This window comes from Phoca vitulina, unplaced genomic scaffold, assembly GCF_004348235.1.
Source record: "Phoca vitulina isolate PV1807 unplaced genomic scaffold, GSC_HSeal_1.0 scaffold30, whole genome shotgun sequence".
Lineage (NCBI taxonomy): Eukaryota > Metazoa > Chordata > Mammalia > Carnivora > Phocidae > Phoca > Phoca vitulina.
The window spans coordinates 17645365-17656362 of record NW_022589733.1 but is presented as its reverse complement, the minus strand read 5'-3'; the positions used below and the strand labels follow the sequence as shown (position 1 = coordinate 17656362).

The 10998-nt window shown below is 59.1% G+C and overlaps 1 protein-coding gene across 1 annotated transcript; it reads left to right on the top strand.

The window, feature by feature from the left end:
• Positions 1-1128: 1128 nt before the first annotated feature.
• CDH16 (cadherin 16) lies at positions 1129-10681 on the top strand. Its single transcript, XM_032424403.1, has 18 exons — positions 1129-1196; positions 2185-2242; positions 2527-2610; positions 3027-3182; positions 3253-3391; positions 3775-3933; positions 4703-4899; positions 5534-5656; positions 5866-6016; positions 6206-6433; positions 6514-6590; positions 6663-6851; positions 6948-7189; positions 7746-7879; positions 8654-8896; positions 9025-9132; positions 9432-9548; positions 10315-10681. Exons 2-18 carry the CDS (start codon positions 2198-2200, stop codon positions 10410-10412), a joined length of 2490 nt encoding a protein of 829 aa, XP_032280294.1. The 5' UTR covers positions 1129-1196; positions 2185-2197; the 3' UTR covers positions 10413-10681.
• Positions 10682-10998: the final 317 nt, after the last annotated feature.

Sequence of the window (10998 nt, the reverse complement as noted above, 5' to 3'; positions counted from 1 at the left end):
AAGGCTGGAGGCGGGTGAGGCGTCCCCGCCCATCCTCCAGATATGCGGTGAGAAGGACTCGGGGAAGACCATGGGAAACTCCGAGGACAAGGATGGACTGGCAACAGGATCCCTGACCCTTCCCCCACACACCCCTGGTCGTGGACTCCCAGGCCCCAGAAGCTTCTCCTGGCTCCACTTGGCTGCCTTCGGTGGGGGAGGGGTCTCTGGCAAGCCCTGTGATTCCCTCAAGGTCACCTGAGCTGGCTCAATCTGCTCTTCCCTCTCAGAGGCACAGGACAGTCCGTTGTCCCAGCCCTGTCCATGTCAGCAGCCAGTGTGAGCCCTCTGGGAGCCTCAGGGGATCTCACGGGCTTCTGTGCCCCCACCTACTGGTCCCACTGGTGGGTGGTCTGGAGCCACATACCCAGTTCAGGTCATGCTCATTTATCCTTCATGTGCAGCCTCTAGCTCCTTGTTTTTGATCCAGTGAGAAGCTGCCAAGGCCAAGTGAGGGCAAGGTCATGACTGGGTCCCTGAGACCCGCCCTGGAGGGGTCCCAGTCTGATGGGAGAGATAGACAATGACAATCTGGTGTCTTTTCTGCCTTGATAGAGGTATAGCACATGGCATGGCATAGAGGGTATTCCCAGAAAAGAATCCTGAACAAGCCTGGGAGCCCAGGGAAGGTTTCCTAGAGAAAGGAATATTTGAGCTGAGTACTGAAGTCTGAGTAGGTGCTCACCAGACAGATGAAGGGAGGGAAGGGCATTCCAGACAAAAGGAACAGAGTGGACCAAGGTAGAGCTGCAGATGCTGGTGCATGGGGGAGAAGTGGGATCGAGTCTGGAACCACAGAAAAAGAAGTAATGTCCAAGCCCAGAGGCCCAAGAAGTCCCCACTGGGCTGTATAGGAACGGGAGAAGTGCCAGGCCAATGATCTCCCCACCTCCCTGGGCTGGCAGTCACGGATGCTGAGCAGCCCCCAGCTTTCCAAAGTCAATGAGTAACTTGGGGGGCTGGGCAGGGCCAGGCCTGCTGCTGTAGGCCCAGTGGTGTTTTCCACTCCTGAGCAAGCATGGCTGGACCGCCTACCTGCTCAAGTGTCCGCCCTGCCCTACCCCACCCCACCCATCCCGGCCTGGCCAGCGCTCCCTGGAGAAAGAGCCCTCTCTCCAGGCAGCTGGACCAAGGGAGCCTGCCTTAGGCACCGGAGGGTGAGGGCCCTGGAGTGGAGGGGTGAGCAGGGCTGAGGCTGGGGTTGGTGGTAGGGGAAGGAAAAACATTGGCCTGTCCAGCCCTTGTTCAGGGAAGAATTCCCAGGAGTGGCTGGAGTGGTTGTCCATGCTCTGCATGCCCAGCTCCATGCTGAGGGCTGGCAAATCCCAAGAGGAGGGCAGGGTTCCTGCCCGAGGGGACTCTGTGTCTGAAGGATGGCAGTGGGTGGAAAAACAGGGCCCAAGACCCTGAACCATGGGTCCTCTGTTCCAGGAGGAATTGTCCTATGGTCAAGTCCTGTGTGACCTTGGTCAGGCCTTGCCCTTCAGGCTTTGCCTACAACATGAGGCGGCTGCAGGAAGGGACCCTCAGGGTCATCAGGGTCTTTCCAGCTTCAGACTTTTGTGATATTTGGGGCTGCTGGGCAATTACCACTTTGGGATCTCTGTACAAGCTGGGGAGGCTATGTCAGCAACGAGCCAGAGGTGTGGAGGTGAAACTCCCATGGAGATCCTTGTGGCGGCAAGAACCGGAGGCAGGATGGCTGGGCCTGGGGGCCGGGGTGGGCCTGGTTGAGGAGCTGGATGCCCTTCAACCCTGCAGGAGGTGGGGAGTCACAGGCTCCTCTAAGGGGAGGAAGAGGAGGCCAGTCTGTCGTGAGGTCCCTCTGGCTACTGGTATGGAATAGACCGAGGCAGGGGACAAGGATGGGAGTGGGTGGAGGGCAATGTCCAAGTGGGTGAGATGGGGAGGGGCAGCTCTGAGAGTATAGAAGGACAGGGGACAGGAGGAGGCTTGACTGCCTTTCCCATAGTGACAGGTAGCAGAGGTCCCACTGAAGAAGGCACAGTTGCACCCTGTGGGGCCTGGGGAAGCCATGGCTTGGGCTGAGTGGGGATGAAGGGAGGGATACTCTCTAGAAGGAGAGCAGTGGGAGGGAACCCTTGCCCGCTGATCTGGCTGGATCCTTCCTGCCACGTCCCTCAGGCCCGTCCTGACCATGGTCCCTGTCTGGCTGTTGCTGTTTTGCCTCTCTGTAGCCCAGGTGAGCTGGGCCCCACTCGTCCCCTTCGGATCCCGGCCTTGGGGGTTGGCGCCCTTCTCTCCCATTCCACCTGGACCAGCCGCACTGACCATGGAAGGGACTAGCTGTGGGAGGGTGTGCAGAGCTGGCTATAGACCTCCTGTGGGATCAGGAGGTCAAAGGCCAGAAGGTGGATGGGCTAAGGTATGGCCAGGCCCATGGAAGGGGCAGAAATTCCCCATCCTGGTCGGGCACCCATGACAGAAAGGCAAAGCCTGGAGACAAGGTGAGAGTCCTCCCCCCAGGTTTTCCCCGAGGTCCAGCCTGCAGAACTGTATGTGGAAGTCCCAGAAAACTATGGTGGAAATTTCCCCTTGTACCTGATCAAGGTGAGCCTAAGAGCTGGGTGGGCTGCCCTCCCCCCAGGTCCCACTTCCCCCACCTCCAGCATTTCTCTCTCTTTCTTGCTCTGCCTTTCTTTCAATCCTGCTTCCTGGACAGTATGTGATATAGTGTGAGTGACTAACAAAATTTCAATTTCAGAAGAAAGTAGAGTTTTAATAAACTATTGGTGGTGGGGTTTTGGGCTTTAGAAAGGAGGGCGGGGAGTACTGGGGAGCGTCAAGTACAGGGGAAAGAGCTCTGGCTTTGAATGTTGGTCCTGTGATTTACTGGCTGTGTGACTTCAGGCAAGTGCTAGCCCTCTCTTAGCCTCAGTTTCCCCACATATAAAATGGGGCCATTGGGTGGAGGGGCATCCCCCAGGGGTAGCTCCCACTGCCTTTACCTCTGCTCTCCCTCACAGCTGCCACTGCCCCCTGAGGAGACTGAGGGCGAGATTGTGCTGTCGGGGACCCCAAGCGTGGCAGCTGAGGGCCCCTTTGCTGTGGATCCAGAGTCTGGCTTCTTGCTGGTGACCAGGGCCCTGGACCGAGAAGAACAAGCGGAGTACCGGCTACAGGTATGACTGGGCCCGATGTCGGGGAGAATGGTGAAGGTGGGCCAGGGTGCTGACGAGCCTTCCCTGCCAGGTCACCCTGGAGACTGAGGATGGACGTGTCTTGTGGGGCCCGCAGCCTGTGCTTGTGCATGTGAAGGATGAGAATGACCAGGTGCCCCACTTCTCTCAGTCCACCTACAGAGTTCAGCTGAGCCAGGGCACCAGGCCCGGTGAGTGCCCAGGGCCACCAGCGAGCGACAGGTCAGGTGGGCCCTGAGGAGAGAACAGAGAGTAAAGGGATGGCTGACCATCAGCATAAGGACAGGGCAGCCAGGGTCCAAGCTGCCCCCTCCCACTTCTGTCCCATCTCTTTCCCCCCACCCCACTGAGAGTCCTCCAGTCCCATCCACTCTTGGCCTCAGTTTGCTCCCCTGCAAACTGAGTACTGAGTCCCCTCAGTACTCCCTGTCCTCCTTTCTAATCTGTGGCTCACCCCCAGCGTCCCGATATGATGACGGATATGGAAGGAAGTACCAGGGAGAGATGGGGGAGGCATGGGAAATTCTCCCCACCCCCTGCACCCCTTAAGGTTTGCCCTCTCCACACACGCCAGGCATCCCCTTCCTATTCCTTGAGGCTTTGGACGAGGATGAGCCAGGCACAGCCAACTCAGATCTCCGATTCTACGTCCTGAACCAGGCCCCAGCCCAGCCTTCCCCAGACATGTTCCAGCTGGAGCCTCGGCTGGGGGCTCTGGCCCTCAGCCCTGAGGGTGAGCCTAAGCTGGGTGTGATGAGGGGAGAGGGTCAGGGAAAGCTGGGGAAGGCGGCATGTGAGCTGTAATCGTAGGATGGGTTGAAGCTTGAGAGATGAAGAAGAAAGAGTATTCTAGGTGGAGAGCAGCAAGGCAAAAGGCTTGAACCATTCATGGAGAGAAAAAATGGTATGAACGGAATAGCCTCAGCCCTACACTCTGGACACCCAAGCCTAAGGGTCAAGGATAGGAGAGACCTGAGGGGTTGTAGCCTAGGATGTTGCTGGGACACCTTTGGACTGATTGTTAGGGAGAGCTGGACCTGGGAGTTCAGACCAGAGGCACAGGATGGAGATGGAAAGCAAAGCTAACCATACACCTACCAGCCAGTCACCCATTCACCCATCTACCACCCAACCCCGTACGCAGCCCATCTATTCAAATACCTACCCAAACTAACCCATCCACACACCCAACTCCCCATCCATTTACCTAGTCAACCATCCATTCATCCAGCTGGTCATCTACTCATCTCCCCATCCACCCATGGACCCCTCCCCTCATCCTAGTCATCCAGTCCATCAGCCATTCATTGTGTGGGTAGCTATAGAAATGACTTTGCAAACTTTCAAGTCCTGCTTGGGTCTCACTCTGGTGCTAAAAGCACTTCTTGCCCTTGGGCCCAGAGGGCATCCTAAACACCTGCCATATGCTTGGCTTTGTGTTTGTTACCTCGCTGAGAAGGATGCCCTGGACTCCTGCCAGCTGACCACCCTGCCCCTTCTAGGAAGCACCAGCCTAGACCAGGCTGAAGAAGGATCCTACCAGCTGTTGGTACAGGTCAAGGACATGGGTGACCAGGCTTCAGGCCACCAGGCCACAGCCACTGTAGATGTCTCCATAGTAGAGAACACCTGGGTACCCCTAGATCCTGTCCACCTGGCAGAGAATCTCAAAGTTCCATACCCACACCACATGGCCCAGGTAAGTGAGTGGCTGTCAGTGGTTGAAGTAGTCCCGTGGCTGGTACAGCTGGGACTGAGTCTCAAGATTTGGGGGGGGGGGTGGGTCTGAGGCCCAACTTGACCCCTGCTCCTCCCCTACCTATGTTCCTCCCTCTACTGTCCCCATCAGTTCCCATCATGGAGTACAGTGTCCAAGGCCCTGGGACCAGGCCATAGCCCCTCACCTGCTCTCCTCTGGCCAGCGTGGCTCTGGGCCCTGACCTGCCCCTGCCCCAGGCTTCCCTAGGAAGAACAGCTGCCACCTCCCTGCTGCCATGGGGATTGTCACCCGGGCTTGGAATGTCTCAGACCTCCTCGAGGAATGCCCTGGGGGCAGGCCCAGCCCAAGAGGGCAGAGAATAACACAACCTGGTCATTCAGGCACTTTGGCCAGGGACCAGACTTGGACCAGGGCCACCAGGGACTTGCTACAACAACAAGTGTCCCAAACCAAAGGACCCTACCTGGGCTGCAGGGAGGAGAGCAACTTGCCTGAGGTCCCACAGCAGCAGGGACCCAGGCTCCCCACCCAGGAAGAGTTGAGGCAGAAGAGCTGACATGGGCTACTCCTGGCCCTCATCCCAGGGTGCCCTCATTCTGTGTCCCACTGCCAGGTACGCTGGAGTGGGGGAGATATACATTATCACCTGGAGAGCCAGCCCCCTGGACCCTTTGATGTGGATGCAGAGGGGAAACTCTACGTGACCCAGGAGCTGGACCGAGAAGCCCAGGCTGAGGTGAGGTGAGGGGGAAGCCAGGAGGGCAGGCTGAGGGGTGCCTGGTCACGGTCTGGTTGGCTTCTGGGGGTGTCGCATCCCCCACAGGCACTGAGGCAGTGGAAGAGCACCCAGAAGAGCTGGAACTGGCCACCAGAAGGGAACGCAGACCTGGGCCAGGCTGGAACTGCCCTTGGCCTTCATCTGAAGCCCCCCACTGCCCACTTCAGTACGTGCTCCAGGTGCAGGCTCGGAATACCCGCGGTGAGGACTACACAGAACCTCTGGAGCTGCGTGTGGTAGTGATGGACGAGAACGACAACGCGCCTGTCTGCCCCCTACGTGACTCCCCAATCAGCATTCCTGAGCTCAGCCCCCCAGGTGGGCTATGGGCCTTGTTAGGGGATGCGGGAGGGTTGAAGTCCTTATGACCCATCCCATTTTGCTCTTCTCTGAGATGGGCCCCTCCTCCACACGAGCTCAGGTTCGGTCCGGCACAGAAGAGGAATGGGTGCAGGGAGGCCTCCAGACTGGCCTGTGGTCCCACCCAGGTGGGTGCTGTCTTCACAGGCACCAAGGTGACTAGGCTGTTGGCAGAGGACATGGATGCCCCTGGTTCTCCCAATTCCCACATTGTGTATCAGCTGTTGAGCCCTGAGCCTGAGGAGGGAGCAGACGGAAGAGCCTTCGAGCTGGACTTCACCTCAGGCAGTGTGACGCTGGGGGATGCCCCCCTCCGAGCTGGCCAGAACATCCTGCTTCAGGTGATGGCTGCTGACCAAGGAGGAGCTGAGGGCGGTAAGTGCCCGGCGGTGACCCGGGCTCTCTCCCTCTCTGGTCCTTTCCTGGTCTCTCCAACACGCCCTGTCCTGCCTCAGGCCTCAGCAGCACATGTGAGGTTGCTGTCACAATCACAGACGTCAATGACCATGCCCCCGAGTTCACCGTCTCCCAGGTAAGCAGGAACAGGGGAGGAGATCTTGGGAAGCACTGATGAGGGGCTCATGGCCTGTCCCCATCTCTCCAGATTGAGCCTGTAAGCCTCCCTGAGAACGCAGAGCCAGGGACTCTGGTGGCCACACTCATGGCCACCGATGCTGACCTTGAGCCTGCCTTCCGCCTCATGGACTTTGCCATTGAGGCGGGGGATGTGGAGGGGACCTTCGGCCTCGATTGGGAACCAGACTCCAGTCATGTCCAACTCCGACTCCTCAAGGTAAGGGGCTGGGGAAGGGGCACACATATACCCACGTGCATGCACCAGGGTGCCATCCCCTGGTCCAAACAGTGACCCAGACCCCATTGGTTCTAGAACCTCAGCTATGAGGCAGCTTCAAGCCACAAGTTGGTGGTAGTGGTTCGGAGCGTGACAGAATTGGTGGGGCCAGGCCCAGGCCCTGGAGCCACAGCCACAGTGACTGTGCTGGTGGAAAAGCTGGTGCCACCCCCCAAGTTGGACCAGGAGAGCTACGAGGCCAGCATTCCAGTCAGCACCCCAGCTGGCTCCCTCCTGCTGACTGTCCAACCCTCAGACCCCGGAAGCAGTCCCCTCAGGTGAGCCAGACGCCCAGCCCTTAGCTGCACTGGACCTCCTCTGCTCCCCAGGGATGACCCCCAGGGCCTCAGAGGGGACTCACATTATCTATGTTCTGGAATGTTCCTCAAACCATGGCTAATGCCAAGGTTGTGACTTGTGGGTGGGTCAGAGCTAGACGAGTTGGATAGGGCATGGAGAGGAGAGTTAGGACTCCATGCAAGTTCAGATGCTGCCTCCCATGCGGTCCTAATGGGCCCTCCCCCATCCCTCACCCAGACTGCAGCACAAGGGCTCTTCCCTGGCCCCATCCTGTCCCTTTATGGGGTGACCTGAGACTAGTGGAGTTGAGTCAGGCCCCCCGGGCTCTGATATCCCCCCCCCCACAGTATCCGTGATTCCAGCCCTGTCCCTCAACAAGTCCCTAAAGCTGGGGAGAGAAACTGGCCACCCCGAGTCACAGAGAGGATGTGGAACTTGAGCAGGTCACACGGCCCTGGGGGGGTCTCTGAGTAAGACCCCATATATGGTCCCAGTGCCTCCCTGCCCCCTCCCCCCGTCTTCTTTGGGCCTCAGGTTCTCCCTGGTCAATGACTCAGAGGGCTGGCTGTGCATCAAGGAGGCCTCTGGGGAGGTGCACACAGCCCGGCCCCTGCAAGGCGCCCAGCCTGGGGACATGTACACAGTGCTCGTGGAGGCCCAGTATGAAGGTATGGCCGGGCGGTGGTGGGGCCTCTGGGAGGGAGAGTAAGCCTCGGGCAGACAGAGAGATGGGCAGGGCTGAGCTTCCTTCCCAGGGTCCTTCCTGGCATCCACCCTGCCCCAGGCAGGAAAGGGGGATGAGGGCCGGGGCCAATGTCGGTCTCTGGGACGCCTGGCGTCTGCTTCCCCTCTCAGACCACGCTCCTCACTGGACACTTAAAATCCTCCAGCCCTGCCCCTTGGCCCTGGAGGGCCTCTCAGGTGTTGGCTTCAGACATAGGCTAGGAGCAGAGGCTGCGGGGCCAGGCAGGTGGAAGGAGTACCTGGGGCTGTGTCTATGGCAGGCGAGGCAGGACGGGAGCCTGAGTGGGACACTGAAGCCAGGTATGGAGGACTCTGAATGCCACATTGACCGGATGAAAAGCTGGCCCCGGGGTGGGTATGTCGGGGAGGCGGGTCTCAGCTCTGGGCTGGACTGTCCTGTGGTGCACGACAGACCCAGCAGAAGTGAGCACCCCCAAATCAGGGCATCTCCACATTGTCGGGCCCTGATACCAGTGGGTGGGGAGGGGGCGGGGCAGTGAGGGCAAGCCTGGCATCCGGAAAGGCACAGAAAGGTCTGGCAGCCGCTTGGATAGTGAAGGGGGCAAGTGCACTGTGAGCAAGAGACAGGTGTGAGGATGCTGCTGGGGATGGGGAGGAGGGGTGGAGTAGAGCAGGTGTGGCAGAGACTCAGCAGGGTGAGATCTCGACCTGGGGCTAGCTCAGCACTTCCTCTGCAGATGAGCCGGCACTGAGCACCTCTGCAACCCTCGTGATCCACTTTCTGAAGGCCCCGGCTGCCTGGGACCCCACCCTGCACCCCGTACCCGCCCGACACCTCTGCACACCCCGCCAGCACCATGGCGTGGTTATCAGTGGACCCGGCGAGGACCCTGGCCTGGCCGGGGGGCATGGCCCCTACAGCTTTGCCCTGGGCCCCAACCCTACGGTACAGCGGGATTGGCACCTCCAGGCTCTCAACGGTGTGTGGTGGGGAAATGCGGGACACTGTGGCCAAGGCGGGAGGCGGTGGGGCTCTCGGAAGTGAGATGGGGCTGGGCCTCGGGTCTGTCCAGGCTAGGGGCTCTGGTCACTGCTCACGGTCCCACAGGTTCCCATGCCTACCTCACCCTGGCCCTGCACTGGGTGGAGCCACGTGAGCACGCAGTGCCCGTAGTCGTCAGCCACAATGCCCGGACGTGGCAGCTCCAGATCCGAGGTAAGGCCAGGGCGCTGTGTGCCTGCAGTTCCCCGGGGAGCCGCTGCCATGCAGGGGGAGGGGCTGGGGACACGCGCCTGCGGGTCACGGGGGCTACAGATGTGCGTGCGTGCCTGCGCATGCGTGGCCAGGCACACAGATGCCTGCGCTCAGAGGCACGCACAGAGAGGAGTGCCGCACACACATAAATACACGTGTGCCCCAACGTGTGTATTAGCCGGCTGCGCTGGAGCCTCCCAGCGGCTCGAGAGCCCTCCCCCACCGCCTGCACCTTCCTCCCCTGCCCCCTGTCCCCCCAGTGATTGTGTGTCGCTGCAACGTGGAGGGGCAGTGCATGCGCAAGGTGGGCCGCATGAAGGGCATGCCCACGAAGCTGTCGGCAGTGGGCATCCTCGTGGGCACCTTGATGGCGATAGGTAATGGATGTTGGGCTCTTGAGTGGGGGAGGGTGAAGGATGGTTGGAGTGATAGTCTCCAGGTGCACAGTGCCCTATCCCACGGTGTTCCCCAGGGCTGGAGAAGGAACCCCACAACTCTCCTAGTCATCATGCTCCTGCTTGGTACTATTCTACTCGTCATCATCATCACTGATGACAGTATCTACTGTTACATTATTATACGTTGACTGTGTAATATAGGACTGTCACATTGAATCCCCCCCACAACCTTGTGAGGTAGACTGTGGCATCTCCCCATTTTCCAGATGAGATCCCTGAGGCTCAGAGAGGTTAAGTGACTTGTCTAAGGTCACACAGCCAGAATGTGGCAGAGCCCAGGTCTTTCCAGCCTAATCCCTTTAGTCCAAGCCTCCCTCTTTATCCCCTTGATTTCTTTGGCCCTCTAGATTTTTCCCTGGCTGTTTTTTGTTGTTGTTGTTAGTTCTAGCACAATGCTACCATGTGCCTTTTTGTCAGAGTCCATGGGAATAGCTCACTGTTTCCCAGATGACTAGCATTGAACCGTTCCCCAGAGAAGGGGGCTTTGGAGGCTGGGGTGTTCTGGACAGCTGCAGGCCCAACAGTCAGGCTTCTTCTGGCCCCAGGACCACAGTCATACTCACCCGGCGTTGCGGATGCTGTCTAGGAAACCTTGTTTCCTTATTAAATCAATACCAATAGCAGTGTGGTGGACAAGTCCCATGGCTCCTTCTGAGAGCTGATCCATCCCTCTTGGGCCCCTCAGGCATCTTCCTCATCCTCATCTTCACTCACTTGACCCTGGCGAGGAAGAAGGACCTAAATCAGCCAGTGGACAGCATGCCCCTGAAGGCGGCGGTTTGAATGGTCCAGGCAGCCCCAGCTGGGAGCTTGGCCTCTACCTCCATCTGAGTCCCCTGGGAGAGGGCCCAGCACTGCCGATCGCCGGGAGCTAGGACAGAGTAGGAGCCCCCTCACCTGCCCTCGGGTGGAGTCAGCATCACCAGACAAGTCCGTAGAGCCTGAACACTGACTTTATGGGCTGCCATGGGACTGCTCCAAATGGGGCCACGTTTGCCCACCAATAAAGCCGCAGAGAGCAGGGCGTGGGCTGTGCCTGCACCTCAGAGTCCTGTGCGTGTGTGCATTACCCATGTCCTCCTTCATTCCTTTCCCATCTCCTGTGTGCAGAAAGGGCCTAGGGGCTTGAGGGACAAGCCTGGGTCCCCTACGAGGAGGGACATGGGGGCATCGCGTCGGTTCTTGCTGAGAACTTGAGGTTGGAGCAGGATGGGTCATTTCTATGGGCATTTGGAGACCACGGCTGCAGACCCTGGATGGGTCCACTCTGACTAGGTGACGGTTGAGGAGGGTGTCCTTTCGAGTGCATTCTGATTTCCAGGACATTTTTGCTAGGGGAGGGCACCTGTGAGTCTATGTCCTGTGCTTA